Source organism: Phoca vitulina, unplaced genomic scaffold (assembly GCF_004348235.1).
Source record: "Phoca vitulina isolate PV1807 unplaced genomic scaffold, GSC_HSeal_1.0 scaffold13, whole genome shotgun sequence".
NCBI classification, from domain to species: domain Eukaryota; kingdom Metazoa; phylum Chordata; class Mammalia; order Carnivora; family Phocidae; genus Phoca; species Phoca vitulina.
In genome coordinates, this window is record NW_022589716.1 from 4,764,855 (window position 1) to 4,781,634 (window position 16,780).

Consider the following 16,780-nt stretch of genomic DNA (forward strand, 5'->3'; position numbering starts at 1 on the left):
ATAGGTATCACTATATGGTGATCCCCACTTTTCAAAAAGTCTGTGTCACACCACTTTGTATTATAAGAGACCCGTGTTGGTACCTGTTGTCACTAACCGAAAGAAAGCCAAAGACGATTTTTCACCTTTATGAGAAGCTCATTACCACACAGATGGAGGTCTTTCGTAAGAGTATAGTGGCCTATGGCATGAGGCAGACTTGGAAAGCAGGGGGCACGCTTCGCTTTAGGCTACTTCAGGTCATAGGAACACTCCACTTCTGGATAGTAGGGGAAACCTGAATTACAGCTCAGCTTTTTTTCCCCCAATACTAGATCAAAGCATGATTCTGTTAGCTTGAAATTTTTCTCTGGCATAATTATACTGCAGAATAACTTCTTAACAGTCAGATTTTAGTTTGAATTTTGTGAAAGTTTAGTCCCTGATCAAAATCCCCTCCTGAGGCTTTGTGTCACGTGGCCACTGGGTCATGAATTTCAGTTCCTCGTGATCATTTGGTGTGATCTCTGTGGTCCTGACCACCACGAGTTGGAGAAATTTACACTTGCATGGTGGCCTTGTCTGGAGCTGCAGCTTTACTTACCAAACTGTGCAGCTTTGTCAAAAGAGAGGGATCCTAAAACATCCAACAGTTGCCCTGTGGAAAGGTGCAAGGTGATGAGTCAGCCCTTTTGGAGCTTTCTGCAGCAGGAAACTGGGCAGGAGGTGAGGGTGTACTGTGGTAGGAAGTGGTCACAGGCACTGGGGTGGGGGGTGGGGGAACTTTCCAAAGAAATGGTATGGGGTTATTTGGGGAGAAATTTTTTTAACCTAATGAGAAATTTTAAACATCCACAAAAATAGAATGATACAATGAGCATTTGGGGAAGAATTCAAGTGTCTTTCCTCCAACTCAAAAGCTCTAGCAAATTCACCAGAGCCCCCCACTCCATGCACACTTCTGTCTTCTCCCAGTGGAACTTTCTTAAACACTCTTTGGAGGACTCAGAGGAACTTAGAATATACCTTAGACCTGAAAAATTAGAACCTCTGGGTTTGGAGTCTAGCATGCGTACTCTGAGAGAAGTTTGTCTGCTGGCTGCTGTGTCCACCCCTTGTTAAGGCCTTCTGTCTGCCCCAGGGGGTTTCCACAGATACACTTGTCTGGAGAGTTGTCTTGAGTTTGTAGCAGCAGCTCACTTCGAGAACTTGCAGCATCAGAGTCTAGAGTTACGCCCTTGGTGTTCCAGGAGCTTGGAGGGCACCCATGGCCCTCACCTAAAGAGCGAACACCCAGAGCTGTTGTCATTTTCCTTCCATGAGCTCTAAAGACCACCAGACAGAGGAGCATATTAAAAAAGTATATTTGAATATTTTTTAATTGAATAAATCCATATTCTGGCAGGGGGAAAAATCAGTCAGTTAAAGTGAAACGGTAGACTTAATGTCATGTTTCAGATACCGGTTTATTGGACTGATTCACTTTTAGTTGTTCAGTGATTATTGCTTTGACTACATTAAATGAATGAAGTTGATGGATTGGTGAATGACCTGAAGGAGAGAGGTCGTGTGGTTGTGCTTCTGAGGAATGGTGGGACTCATTAGCAATGGGAAGTTTTTCTTTTGGGAACTGGATGAGAAAATGAGCCATGCAAGGTGATGTGTCTCTGAGGGTTTCTTCCTAGAACTTGGAAAGAAGCAGAACTGCTTGACTGTTGGGGTCAGAAGCAAAATAGTATATTTACAGTCACGCATTGTCAAAATAGAACAATGCAGTTCATTCTTAGAAGCTACCAGTGTGATTTTAGAAGGATGCGTGCTAAGAATCCAAATGCATTTAGGTGCTGGCCAGCTGCTTACGGTCTTCAAGCCAGTCTAGGGCTGTCGCTTCTGTGGGAGTACCCCAAAGTGACTGTCACTCTGTCAGTCTTGTGGGAGCGGCCTCTGGAAGTGCTCCCCCCACTCCCAGTCTTCACCCAGTCTAGCTTCATGGTAGCTAACCTCTGTTTTTGTACTGATTTCTAAGGAGACCATTCTCACCTCATCAGTGAGATAACCATTAAGGTGGCAGGAGCCCCTCTGGACCTGCTCAGAAGCCCGCACTCTACTGATGCTCCTTCGGTCTGTTGGAGCCAAGGGAGTGACGTGTGGGCAGACGCCTCATCTGAATTTCACTGTGTAGTCGACCAGAGCTTGATGTCCTTCCAGTCCTCCTACTTATGACTCGACCTGGTTCCTGACTCCCTTGACTTTCAGGACCTGGTTCATGATTTTCTTTTCCCCCTCTCAGTTGGCAACATTGTCCAGCTCATGGTAGGACACCTTCACTGTCAGATGTGTTCTAACCTTCAGAAGTGGCCTATTAAATACCAGGTAACTAAAAACAACCCATTGCAGACCGGCAGGGAAGGTCCCTCTGCCACATCTATGTGAGATGTACAGATAGTGATAAGGACAGTGGGCGTTTTGATTTGTTAAGGAAGGTGATGGACAGTAAGTGACCAGAGTGGGGGCCATGTGGCCTCTGTGCTTCTGACAAACCCCAGTACAGATCTGACACTCGTCGAATCCTCCTTGCACTGATTTGAGCTCGACCATTTTAAACATTTTATTCAGTTGAAAAAATAATACAAAGGGACCTTATTCTTTGTACATGGGGGCAAAGAATACACCCTGGCTATTCATTTGGATACGGCTACTTTATATTATAGACCCGATTGCTGTACCTGAGCTCACTTCTGCTTTCTGCTGGGCTGCTTCTCTACTCCTATCTCAGGGCCTCTAGAAGAACATGTGAAGATAGAAGAGAGAGTGTGTGTGTGTGTGTAAACCCGCAGTGAAGAAGAAATCTGTATGCTCAAATAGGAAAATCTGCTTATGAACATAGCGGTAGAAGGAAAATGACTAATCTTTGGTCAGTTTCTGCGTATCTTTTCTTTTGGTAGATATATTGCCTTTGACTTCCATAAAGAATGTAAAAATATGAGATGGGACCGACTAAGTATTCTGCTGGATCAGGTAGCAGAAATACAAGATGAACTAAGGTAAGCTATGTCATTCCCCCGTGGAGGTCGAGGGAAGAGGGTCGTGTGTGTATGAATCATAGTTATTATGCCTTATCTAGCAGACGTACACAAATACAGTTCACCGGGTTGACAGCATTTGTTTATACTATGACTTTTAGTTTTTTCATTGTAAAGATGAGACTTAATGATTTAAAAATATTTTAAAAGCAACCCAAAGCCAGGTATTCTCACATTTTTATGAATCAGGTGCCACTCGTTTACAAAGCTTTACATAATTGAGGTTAGTGTACTAGTATTTTATATTCCGTTGTTTTCACTGAACATTCTATCACGGATCTCTGATATTTTGTCTCTGTAACGAAGGTGTTTAATGGCTTTTCTATACTCCACTGTGTCATAATACAGGTTCAGTTAAATGTTCTTTTTCATATTAGCCATTGTCTTATTTTCTTTTCTCTTCCTACCACAAAAGACTGAACTGCAATGAATCACTCTGGGTATATGTATTCTTAACTTCTGTTAAATTATTTCCTAAAATTCTTGAGAGTAGGATTAATGGTTCAAAGGGTCTGAATAACTTTATGGTACTTTCCGTGCGTGTTTACTGTGTTACTTACCTTGTTGGCTCACGGGTTTGCAGTCACCTGCACATGTCTGTCTTTACTTATTTTAAAGCCAGAAGAAGTCATGTTCTGCCTGTGTGTAGTTCTGACCCTGGCAACCCTCGGGCACTTTTTCATGTTAGTTATACATAGTAGAACTTTTCCTCTAGGCATTTCTCAGTATTTAGAAATCTATTTTATACATGTTAAGTAGTCAGCTACAATTAGTTAAACCTGCTCTTTTTCTACGAGGTTTTGTCAGGAGCAGCTAGTGAAGGGGGATTGACATACGTCATTATTGGGCTAGAGTGACGCCGGCTGGACCTGGGACACTGTCAGAGGAGGGAGCTCCTTGGGTTTGCCCATTAATTGCTGCATGCAAGAGTTTGAGAAAGGAGAATTGACCCCAGAATCTCTCTCCCTCCCCACCTGCTGTGTTCCATGGGGACAGCGGAGCTGCACATGACCTCTCTGGACATATTCCCCACGGGTTTTGGGGGAAATGGAAAGAATCTGGGCTTTGGGGTATGACACACCTCATTTTGAAATCTGCTGCTTTTTTAAAAAAGATTTTTATTAGAGAGCACACGTGAGCACAAGCAGAGGGAGGGGCAGAGGGAGAGGGACAAGCAGACTCCCCGCTGAGCATGGAGCCTGACTCGGGGCTCAGTCTCATGACCCTGAGATCATGACCTGAGCGCAGGTCAAGGGTTGGACGCTTAACTGACTGAGCCACCCAGGCGCCCTGAAATCTGTTTGCTTCATATTAGCCATGTGACCCAGGGGCAAGTTAGTTACCTTCAAACCTTGGTTTCTCCATTTGTAAAGTGGAGATAATATTCCTGCCTCGTAGACTCTGTGTATAGTTGAAGAAACAGCATTTGTAAAATACCTAGTATTTATTTCTTGAGTCCTCGTGGGGTGCCAAAGCCTGCATGCACTCACGCACGCGTACGTGCACACACCAGCTCCAGACGGACCTCACCAGCTCTGCATGAATCTCAGGTAGATATTTAGCCTCAACGCATTCTTCTAGGCCCTTAACTTTTAAGGTCATGATTTTTATTTGGCCCATAGTAAATCTGTTGTGTTTCCCTGCCCATTTTGATTTTGGGGAGCGATTGCAATAAATTTACTATTCCCTGGCATTCACCGTGTGCTCTGTCTCATGCGCTCTGCTAAGCAATTTGTACATTGTGCATGACTGGTGAAAAACAGGTTTGTGGAGAAGAGGGTGATTACTTGAAGTTACACAGCTAGTACGTTACCTGGGGGAGCTAAGGCTCACAAACCAGTTGTTTGCTGCTGGGGCCCGTGCTCTTCCCTGCCACACTACGCGTTGTCCAGTTTTTGAGTTCATAGAATTAGCTGAGGAAATTGTTAAAAATTAACGGAACACAGGAACTGGTGACCATGGTTGGCTCCTGTGCAGACACCTGGGTGGTAAAGGGGAGAAAGGAAACCTGATTTTTCAAACAACACCCTGTTGAACCTTATAAACTTCGTAGTATTTTGCATATATTACCCATTTTAAGAAAGGTTTTTAAGAAGTTCTTAATGCACAATTTCCAGCCCTTGCTTCACTCTGACTTGAATTTATCTCAAGGCCAGGTGTATCCATTTTTAGTACACAGCTCAGGGAATTCTGATACGGACAGTGTAGGGCCCATGCTTCGAGAAATCTTGATATACGGGACCATGATGAACAGCTGTGTCAGAGTGGGGCCTGCTTCTGGCCTCAGCTCTTCAAACTTCTCTTTGGCTCTCTGGTCATCCCATTCCCCTGGGCCACACACTTCCCGTCAGACCTCTGAATGCGCCAGTTTCCCTAATGTTACCGACGGGGTGTGTGACACAAGAGGTGGTCAGTGCGTCGGCCTGACTGCGGTATGAGGGTGTTTATACAAATATGTTTTAGTTATTTTCTAGTGGACATGGCCGGCATGGTGGTGACGAGCCAGGAGGGTGTGTTCCGCAGCAACTGCATGGACTGTCTAGACAGAACCAATGTGATCCAGAGCCTGCTGGCCCGCCGCTCGCTGCAGGCCCAGCTCCAGGTGCACATGCTTTGTCTCTTATGAAATCAGCAATAGAGGCCAAAATGAAAGAAGCTGCATCCTTAAAAACCTTAACAAAAAGCATTACAAAAGCAAATAACAGAAAACATTCACGTTGCTCCCCACCCTAACCCAGCTTTTGTGTTTTTGTCTTTCCATCCGTGGGTGTGCACATCTCCATACCTATGGTCAGCGTATGTGTATGCAGTTTGGGTTCTTTTTTTTTTTTTTTAAGATTGTATTTTTAAGTAACCTCTACACCCATCACGGGACTTGAACTCACAACCCTGAGATCAGGAGTTGCGTGTTCCACTGACTGAGCCAGCCAGATACCCCTTTACATAGTTTTTAATTTTGTCTTTTCCTCTAGCATTATGCGGAGCCATAGTTGTTTTAAGAGTTGCACTTACTGAGTTGCTACATTGTTGGCTTATAAATTGGACTGTAGAGACCAAATCTGCGGATGTTGTTACTAACTTGAATTCTTCCCTTTGGGTTAATTGCTGGAAGTGGAATTTACTGAGTTAAAGAGAATACGCTTTCCAAGAGGGTCATAGCAGTTTCCACTAACACCAGCGAGCATGATAAGTGAATCCATGTCATTGAATTCTTGCCAGCATGAGATGTTTTTATTTAAAACTTTTTTTCCCATTAGTAAAGAGTAGGACCTCAAGGTTGTTTTCATTTGCATCTCTCTTATTACTGGCAAGCGATACTAACCTTCAGGTAAGAAGTTTCTGACACAGCTTTGCTCTACCACTACGATTGGGCTATTGAGAAAAATAGCTATAAATATTTTCTTGTGTTTATACTTGGAATTAAAAACGTAAAGCCCAGATTTGCAGATCCCATTGGCATTTATCATGAGGGGCAAACAAAATGCATGCCAAATGGTTTCTTGCTTAAATGGTAACCTTTGTTTATGACAATTCAGCTTTGTTTATGACAATTTTATGATACCAGGAAGGAATTATGGAAGTAAAACACCTCCTTTAAAACGAATTGCCCTTGAATCCTAAGTAACACAGGCCAAAGGAGTGGTTTCCCTGTTTGAGCATCAGCTCTAGTTTGTATTATACTATGTCCTTCTCAATCTGATGGATTGACTTCAAGGTGTATTTTTTAATAGAAACAATAGTAGCAAAAAAACAAAACAGTAGTAATAATGGTTGTTTCCAAGCCCAATAAACTAAAGCCTTAATATTTAACTAGGTTCTGGAATCGCTACTTAACTCTTTTCATGTGCTGAATGTAGTAGTATAAAATCTAACCAACCTTCAGAGAGTCTTGGGGTGTCGATGCCAGCTGGTGGGGCCTCCAGTTGTGCCCCCCCCCCCCCCCGCCGCCAGTTAAGGGTCACTGAGGGCGGCCCCTGCACTATCTGAGGTGGGAGTGCTGTTCTGGGGTAGAGATAGTGAGCTGTCACCTGCGGTGCTCAGTGACAGTGGGGGCTCTTAGGTGGTTGAGGTCTGAGATGAGGTCCAAGGCAGGGGCTCCTAATCTTTGCCCAGTGACCCCCAAAGGGGAGTCCATAGGGGAATTCAGCATGTCCAGGAGTCCTCTGAGATGATGTGCAAAGGGCGCGGTGTATGTGCAGTTTGAGGGGAGGTAGGTGTGTAGCATTAGACCGCAGGAGGGGTAGGGCTGGGGCTGAGGGAAGCCCGGGGACGCGAGTGGTGGGGAGGCTAAAGGGTGGAGGCAGTGGGAGGTTGGGGGGCAGCCGGGAAGGAGGAGGTAATGGCTGGGTCCCACCGCTGCTCTCCTTCTGCCTCTCTGTTCCTGCGGGGCTGGGGCGCGGGGGGGAGGAGTCCTTAGAGGGGGAGGCCATGGTGAGCTGCCCCCCCAACCCCCCTGCCCCCCCGCAGGCAAGGACCACATCTCCCGCCTGCAGCCAGGAACCGTGTGATACCATGTGGGACTGTCTGCTTTTGGTCCTGAATCGCGTGTGCTGAAATAGGTTACACTCGAATATGGTGTGCTTCTTATTCCAGAGACTAGGAGTTTTGCATGTGGGACAGAAGCTTGAAGAACAAAATGAATTTGAGAAGACTTACAAAAATGGTGGGTAATTTCCTCAATAGAGGCAGAGTTACTCAAATGGTGAAATAAACTATTTTGGATTTAGGAACTCTGGTTGTCACGTAAGTCGCTGTCCGTTGACTTTTCCTTGTGTTCACAGCCTGGGCTGACAACGCAAATGCTTGTGCCAAACAGTACGCGGGCACTGGTGCCTTGAAGACGGACTTTACCAGGCAAGCCATGCTTTTCAAGTAGCACTGCAGATATTCGGGTCTTGTGTCCTGTCAGGACGCCCCAGGAGCTTTTGGGCCGCAGCAGAACCCCAGCCCCCGGCGCCTCGGGTCACAGCAGTCGAGTCAGGCTTGCTGGGAGGGGAGGCCCGGGCGCTGGAGGGTTCCTAGCCTCCCTGGGTGGTTGTGCCGCGTGGGGGGCAGCCTCGGCCCCTCAGCCCTTCCCAGACCTCGCGGTGCACCCCAGTCACTGCGGTCTGGGGCGGGGCTGAGACCCTGAACCTCGGGGTAGCAGCCAGGTGATGCCCGTGCAGCTTTCCAGGACCGCACTGGTTAGTGAGAGGTCAAGGCGTGGGGATTTGTATAGATGTGGGTCTTTTTCTGCCATAGGGACTCCCTGGGAGCAAACTAAGATTCCTAGTCTCTGCCGTGTTCTGGCCGCTTAACCTGGTCTGGGTGTTTCTCTTCACGTTTCTTACCTTTGCCGCTGGCCCTGAGTGTTTTTCTCTTTGTGCCCACTTAGGTAATATTTTAGAAAAAGAATGCATATTTCTTGGACCCGCTAGAGGATTCCTTTGTGAGGTGTCTCCTTTATGCTTTCAGGGGTGATCTTTAAAATCTTTGTAACTCACTTATCTCCATACCACATACTTATTGGCCACAAAACTGTGGGAGAATTTAATATACAGATCTGTAACTCGGAATTCACCTCTTTTAACCAGAACTGGGAAGAGAACTCAGCTGGGACTGCTAATGGATGGCTGGAACTCCCTGATACGGTATTACAAGAACAACTTTTCTGATGGCTTTAGGCAGGTACGTTTGTATTTGGTGCTCATGTTTGGTCCTCGCGTGGTCGTATCATTACTTCGCACTGGGGAGTTACTAATTTCCTTCCTCTGTTCTAGGATTCCATAGACTTGTTTCTTGGAAACTACTCAGTGGATGAATTAGAATCTCATAGTCCTTTAAGTGTTCCACGGGATTTGAAATTCCTGGCTGTAAGAAACCTTTCTGTTTTTCAAGCCTTTTTTTTTTTCTTTTTAAGATTGATTGATTGATTTTAGAGAGTGTGCAAGTGGCAGTGGGCAGGGGCAGAGGGAGAGAGAATCTCAAGCAGACTCCCTGCTGAGCACGACCCTGAGATCATGACCTGAGCCGAAATCAAGAGCTGGACACTTAACCGAGTGCACCACGCCGGTGCCCCTGTTTTTCAAGTTTTTAAAAGCATTATGTCTGGAGGTGTAGATGGTGCCGACTCCCCTTGATTTAAAACTTTACACATTGTTCTAAATGGACTGTAAATACTTTGTTTCCCTGAGGAGAAGATGAGGGAAAGGAGTAAAATAACTGTGGGGCGTTTGTTTTCTGTGACACTTCACTGTCGGTTTATGTGAGAACACATGAGCAAAAGGGAGTGTGGAAGGTTTCTCGTTTCTGGAAGACTCGACTCCTGTCACAATCAGGGGTTGCTGGGGGCCAGCCTGTAACATGGAAGGCAGAGTGTGTTTTTGACACTTCTCTCCTTTTTGCCTCCTCTGCTCACCAGACTTTGCAGGAGCCTTTCTGGGGTCTCATCCAGTGGGCAGAGTGTTCCCGAATGTTGCTGGCTGGCGTCCCGGCCTCTCACTCGGGCAGCCCCCTCAGCACGCCCGTGTTTGGACCAGAGCCGTGCTTCCTCAGATGTTGTGACCTAACCAGTCTGAAAACTGGGGCAGCTGTGGTTGAACCCCCAAAATAATGATGTTTTGCTGGGGAAAGATATTTTGTATATTAGATTGCAGAAGGGTTTTATTCTTTTTCAAGTGCAACTGACTTCAGAACCATTGAGTAGCATTCTTAAGTGATGGCTTGTCTCTCCATTTTTCTTTTCAGTTGCCTATTATCATGGTTGTTGCCTTCTCGATGTGCATTATCTGTTTGCTGATGGCTGGTAAGTCTGCCCTTCTCTCACAGACTCACATTGATCTCTGAGAATCTGGCACTTCCTTATACAGCATCTTGAGATTGTGAATCTGCTCAACACTTGATGTTTCCCCGTTAAATTTAGTGAGCAAAGTGAGTGGATGTGATTAGTCCTCAGATGTGACCGGAGGAAGAACATATACTGATAATTGTTTAGTTTTTTTTACTTAAGATTTAAACTTTTTTTTTTTTTGTCTTATCACCCAAGTAACACATAGGAATTATAGAAAATACAGTTAGGCAAGAAAGAAGAAAACATTATTTATCATCCTATCTTCCAGACATAAGCTAACTACTTTTAACGTTTTGATGTTTTAATCTTTGTGTGTGTGATTTTTTCACAAGTGAAAGATGTATTTTTTGTAATCTGTTTTCACTGAGCAATATAAGCATTTCCCCGTGTTCTTTATTTTTAATGGCTGCATTAAAATCCATTTATGGATATATAGTTTATTTAACCAACCACCTATTATTAGACAAATATTATTAATAGATTAATACACTACTTATCATTAAATTTTAGTAGGTTGAGGGGCGCCTGGGTGGCTCAGTTATGCATCTGACTCTTGATTTCAGCTCAGATCATGATCCCAGGGTCGTGAGATCAAGCCCTGTACCGGGCTTCTGCTTAAGATTCTCTTTCTCTCCCCGTCTCTAAAAAAAAAAAAATTTTTTTTTTTTTTTTTAGTAGATTGAGAGCAGAATTGCCTAATAAGAACTTGTGCTAACAAGGTCGTTACTGGTTTTCTGTTTTTCTCTCAGTATTTTCCTGTGTTACTAAGTTCATGAGCGTTTAGGATGAGCGCATCTCCGTGCAGTACTCCTCAGAGCTGTGGGGCAGGAGTGTGCGCGTTGGCTGTGTTGTGCACTCGGGCCTGTCTTGTCTGAGCCCTGCCCGTTGGCAGGGCCCCATTCCCATGGGCCCCTCTCACCGTGACCCTTTGTTCTCCCACACAGACCTTACCCCCTTCTCTCCACAGCGTTGTGTCCTTTTCTTACAGCGCTTTGTCCTCTGGCTGCATAAGCCCCTGGGGATCTCTTCTTCAGAGGTGGTGTGCGTCTCCAGTGTCCCCGGCTTCCCCAGTGTGTGTTTCTCTTCGTGAGCCATGATTTGCACACTCATTTGTCTTTCCAACTGGATGGGAAACTCTTTGAGGGCAGAGACTGTGTCTTTCTCATTGTTTTGTCTCCTGTGTCTGGGCTATAGTAAGCTCTCAGCAAAAGTCTGCTGAGCCAGGGACCCTCAACCCCACGCCCGACGCGCGTTCTGGAAGGGAGACTCTGTAGGTACCTGTTGCTCTCTGTGATCCCCATACTCCCCTCGGGGTTCAGCATTATAGACAGTCACCACGTAGGGGAGGGAGCCATCCTGTTACTCTCGGGCAGGAGTTAGCAGACGTTCTCTGTAAAGAGCAAGATAATAACTAGTTTAGACTTCCCAAATTGCATATCATCTCTGTTGCACATTGTTTATTTTTACAACTCTTGAAAAATGTAAGAACCATCCTTAGCTCAGAGTACAAAACAGGCTGAGGGCCCTGGAGCACAGGCAGATCTGTGTGGCGTAAGTCGGGTCCCGGGTCCGGGTTGGGGGCAGGAAGGAAGAGGACGGCCAGCCAGCACGTGCCGCTCGTGCTTCCTCTGAGGGCCACGCTCTTCGCTCCCTCGACTCTCTGACTGCTTTAAAACACTGCCTAGTGGATGCCATTTTCTGGGAGCCCGTGTCCCGTGAAATTCGTTTCGTCACTTTGTTCTGTGTTTCCTTGGCTTCCCTGTGGAACCTCCGGAGAGGCAGGCAAGTCAAGGCGGAGAGCTTGGCCTGAACAAATGGGACAGTTCCTTTGGGGGATGGTCTCCGGTTGGGCTCGTGAGGAACTGTCTTTCTTCTTTGTCCGAGAAGAATTTAAAAACTCAAAGGTGTGAACATTAGCGATCACGTGAATTGGTCCATGTTTTGTGTACGAAGAGATTGACGCCGTGGATGGCCGCACTGCGTGTCCGCTCGTTGCCATAAGGTGATGAGCGCTGTGATGTGTGGATAGGGTAGCGTCTGATTTGCAGCCTATACTTTGGGTTTTTAGAGAGTGGGGGGGTAAGGGCAGCGTGAACCCCGACAGCTGACGAGGAAAGAGCACGGAGCCTGCCATTCTCCCGCTGTCTCCTCCTCCATGTGGGTCCCCTGGCGTGGGAGGGCAGAAGCACTCGGTTCAGCTGCGCGAGTAGAACAAAGTAGAGCTTTTCCCGCTGCCGCTAACCTTCACGAACTCTAGATGTTGCAAAAAGTGCTGATCGGGAGAGTTGTGTGAAGTAGATCATTAAAATATGTCCCTGAGTTTTGTTTTATACGCTTTCATACATAGCTTTTCTGAAGCATGTATGTTTTGTAAAGTTATTTTTTTGTGTGTAGGCATTTTGATTGTGGTGAATGTATTACTAATAGCTTCTTCTAATATGGAAGTACCTCATCTTAAAGTACGTAATTATTTGTGTGATGTCACATAGGACAGTCAGATGGTTCTCCTGCTGTGGCCTCTGGGCCAGTGGCGTCAGTGTTACCTGGGAACTTGTTAGAAATGCAGATTCTTGGGTCCCACCCGAACCTGCCGAGTCAGAATCTCCGGTGTTGCCCGGCAGCTGATGTCTTATCGAGCCCTGGAAAGGATTCTAACGCCAGCCAGAGTTCAAAAACCACTTGTTCAAACCTTAATTGAGAGGTTCTTGTATTTTTCCTGTAGATGTGCTGATAAACTTTGATGTTGTCAAGATTAAACTTTAGATTTTAATGTTTAAACACCAGACTTTAATGTTGCTAAGCAGCTGAAAGCTGGATCTGGGATCAATAAAATGATTTTTTTTTAAGGTCCCATTTATTCATTTGAGACAGAGAGAGAGCATGAGTGGGGGGAGGGACAGAGACAGAGGGAGAAGCAGGTTCCCCACTGAGCAGGGAGCCCGATGCGGGACTCAATCCCAGGACCCAGAGATCATGACATGAGCCAAAGGCAGATGCCCAACCATCTGAGCCACCCAGGCGCCCCTCAATAAAATGATTTTTATTTATCAACTCTTTGTTTTTTTATTTTATTTATTTGAGAGAGAAAGAGAGTGAGAGAGAGCATAAGCAGTGGGGAAAGGCTGAGGGAGAGGGAGAAGCAGACCCCCACACTGAGCAGGGAGCCTGACGTGGGGCTCGATCCCAGGACCCCGGGATCATGGCCTGAGCCGAAGGCAGACGCTTAACCGACTAAGCCACCCAGGTGCCCTTCGATAAAATGATTTTTATTTATCAACTCTTTGGTTTTTAAAATTTTTTTTATTTTTAAAGATTATTTATTTATTAGAGATAGCGTGAGAGAGAGCACAAGTGGGGGGAGTGGGAGAGGGAGAAGCAGAGACTCCCCGCTGCGCAGGGAGCCTGATGGCGGGGCTCGATCCCAGGACCCTGGGATCATGGCCTGAGCCGAAGGCAGATGCTTAACCGACTGAGCCACCTAGGTGCTCCAACTCTTTGTTTTTTAATATCAACAGGTGACACTTGGACAGAAACACTGGCCTATGTGCTCTTTTGGGGAGTTGCAAGCATTGGAACATTTTTCATTATTCTTTATAATGGCAAAGATTTTGTCGATGCTCCCAGATTGGTCCAGAAAGAAAAGATGGACTGAATTTGTGTCTGTGGAAAGCGGCTTGGCTTGGAAGATTCCATTATGCAGAACTGGAGTCTTTACTGACCCGCTTTCCACGTCAGCCCGAGGTCTTTCGAAAGTCTTTCTCTGGAAGTCTGCCCTCTGCTTCGTCCGGGGGGGGACCTGCAGTCGGCCCGGTGTTCCTGCCCTGACCATCTCTTCACTACTGGGGGGCTCTAGCTATAATTGGAAGCTCTTCTGTAATTAAAAGGTCACCTGAATCCAGCTCCTGGAACGGAAGGAATCTATTCCTTGTCGATTTAATCAACTCTTGCAGAATAAGTAATATATTTAAGAACTCTAGCTTCTTTCCTTGTTTAAAATGGTAAAATTATTTTTCTAGCTCAGTTTCCTTATTGTCACTGTGGAAGCAGTTGCTGTTCGCCAGCAGACTTCCCCACACATCTTTGGACTTTTCCTAAGAGATGAGTGATAAGCTAACGCACCTGTGTTGATGCGGCGGGAGTCTGTTGCGGACGTCAGGTAGTCAGCCGGAGAAGGGAGCTGGGCCTGGCGTCCTGTTGGGGTTTCGGTTGGGCTGCCTCCTGAGTTCAGCTTGAACTGGAGTGCAAAGAAGTTCAGATAGGATTTATCTTTTTTAAAAGGTGTAAATGAAATCAAAGAATGTAAAGTCTGTGTCTTACGCTAAAGGTCCAAAGCCGCCTCTGTTTTAAGGATTTGCCGCAGCGTGGAAAAGACCCTCGGCTGGTCGGCTCCCCCTCCCGGCTGTGGTGTTCCCTTGGGGTTCATTCCTCGCGTCGCGCGAGCCCCGGGGAGGCTCCACGCGTGGCACCGTCAGCGCTTCTCACTCCGTAAAGGTTTTTGTTAGCTTTATTCTATCAATAAGTGTGTCTGAAATTTAGTGCTTCCAGGTAGTTAGAGTTCTCCAAATCAAGGACCAACTTCATTGTTAATTTATGTGCAAAAACAAGCCTGAAAAATATGCTTTAGAAGCTGTGCATAGTTCTAATTATAAGTTGGACTATATATTCAAACTGTAATTATGAAGTTTAAATATTAGAAAAGTGTGTAGAGTAGTATACTTGCCACTATTTTAAAACCGATTAAATACTGCTACAATATTTGTGTTGTGCTTGCAAATATGTACAGTTTTTTTCAATAGTGGTCCTTAAATATCTCTCAAAGCGCCTTTATTTCAACATCACTTTTTTTTTCAACATTATTTTTTATAAACAGTAAGAGTTGTTGCTTCTAGAAACTCTAAAGGAGAATAGCTGGAAGCCCTCTGTAGCTTAAAATCAGTCATTAAAACTCCCAGTAGGGTAAATAATTAGAACTACCTATTCTTAACATGTAAATAAGCATAATTTGTTCCAAAGATGAAATGTTTGAAACGTGGTTCATGTCTCCTGTAATATATTACTCAAGTGCTCCCGGACATTTCACGTGAAGACCGACTTCACAGCCACGGCAAAGACCAAGTGAGAGCCGCTCGGGTGGCTGTTCCGCAGCCGGTGGACCGACGCTGGCTTCTCAGAGCCTCAGGCGTCTGTGTTCAGGGCCCTGCCGTGCTGTGATTTCTAGATTCATGTACTGTACATCCTTAAGTGAAAATAAATGTCATACTCTTTTCTAACCACCGTTGGTATCATTGCTGTACTTTGTCTTGAAAGGGACATTCTTTTTTTATTTTGTAATTTTTTTAACAGATTTTATTTATTTGAGAGGGAGCACAAGCAGGGGGAGTGGGAGAGGGAGAAGCAGGCTTCCCGCAGAGCAGGGAGGCCGACCTGGGGCTCAATCCCAGGACCCTGGGATCATGACCTGAGCCGAAGGCAGACCGACTGAGCCACCCAGGCGCCCCTTTATTTTAGAATTTTAGAACTCACACAAAGCAGTGCATGCAGGGGCTTTATAGAAAAGTAGATGGTGTGAGTAAGCAAGAAAATCCGTAGCTTCTGAAATCCTACTTTCCAGTTATCACTTGAGAAATTGTGTTCGTCTGTGTAATTATTTTTTAGTTAAAGATAAAACCAGGGAAATATTTAGTAAAGTGTGACATCCATAAAAAGATGTCCCCTGCGTCCCACCCCTCCCCCCAAGTTAGTTTTTCAAAAGGATACAGGTCTCACCTTGGCAGAGGGACAGTGTTGCTTACTAGAAACCGATCTCTCGGGCCACGGAATGTGTCCGGCACAAGGTGGGAATGACCTGGGAGGCCTCCACCCATGTGGAAGGTAGTGAGGCAGAAGTCCTTGGAGATGGGATGTGGAGTCTGCCGTCCCCCTCATGAGCGGAGCAGAGCCGCCTCAGGCTGTGTCGGGCCCGTCCCTGGTGTCGGCTCTCTGCATGGGCTCTTGCAGCTTCCTTTCCTGCCCAGGCTGGTGAACATGAGCCACCCCAGCGGCTTCCTGCGAAGGGGTTTTCAGGAATTCTCTACCACCCACCCCCGTGACCTTCTGTCCTTCCCTCCGATACACTAATCTGTGTTTTGTGCCTGGTAACCTCTAGCTCCTTCCTCGCCATGGGGCGAAAAGAAAGGTTACCAATGCTCTGATCGCCTGGTTATACTTCAGTACGAATGAGATCTTAGTCCGTGTGTTACCCACGGCGTCTGTTTGTGCTCTTATTTGCAGCTCCAGAATGACAAGCTTTGTCCCGTTGAGGATTCTGGGACCAGGGGGTGGGGGTGGGAGGAGTGGGGCTGGTCCCCAGAGTTATGTGACGCAGATTCGTCAGTCCTGACGGACTGGGATGTACCGTGGTGTCAGGACTGGAATTGGAGGTGCGCTGGGGGTGGCGTGGGGGGAAGCGGCTTAAACAAATCAGGCTTTTGGGGTTTTATCATCCAAGAGTCCTGATGTCAGAAGAAAGTATCCCAATAAGGATATGTTATGGTAAGTTTTTAGAATTTCATGTCCGTTGACCCGTGAGGCTCCCCAGCACGGCCGCTTGGCTCATGGAAACCAGTGAGACCGAAACGCCAGTCTTTCTCGTAACCTGATCTCGGAAGTGTCGCCCCATCACATCTGCCGTTCTCTGTGGGTTCGAAACCAGTCAGTGGATCCAGCTCATGCGAGGGGAGGGGAGGGACCACACGGGGGCACGAGCGCCAGGAGGTGGGCATCCCTGGGGCCATCTTAGAAGTTGGCCGCCTTAGCCAGTGAGGAGCGAGACTCCAGGCTGGTGCCCCGAGAGCCCGGTGGCCTCCTGCCAGGCGGGGCAGCTTAGGCCAGGACCAACGGGTTCTGGTCA

General features: G+C 46.4%; 1 protein-coding gene across 2 annotated transcripts in view; it reads left to right on the forward strand.

Annotated features, from left to right (window-relative positions):
- The window catches only part of SACM1L (SAC1 like phosphatidylinositide phosphatase), a 59,121-nt gene extending 43,960 nt beyond the window's left edge, over positions 1-15,161 (forward strand). For both annotated transcript variants that reach the window (XM_032412577.1, XM_032412578.1), the window contains 8 exons: positions 2,925-3,023; positions 5,526-5,664; positions 7,656-7,725; positions 7,844-7,916; positions 8,636-8,729; positions 8,822-8,914; positions 9,789-9,846; positions 13,407-15,161. In XM_032412577.1, coding sequence (XP_032268468.1) covers positions 2,925-3,023; positions 5,526-5,664; positions 7,656-7,725; positions 7,844-7,916; positions 8,636-8,729; positions 8,822-8,914; positions 9,789-9,846; positions 13,407-13,543 — 763 coding nt within the window. In that variant the 3' untranslated portion in view covers positions 13,544-15,161. The remainder of the gene's footprint in view (positions 1-2,924; positions 3,024-5,525; positions 5,665-7,655; positions 7,726-7,843; positions 7,917-8,635; positions 8,730-8,821; positions 8,915-9,788; positions 9,847-13,406) is intronic.
- Positions 15,162-16,780: the final 1,619 nt, after the last annotated feature.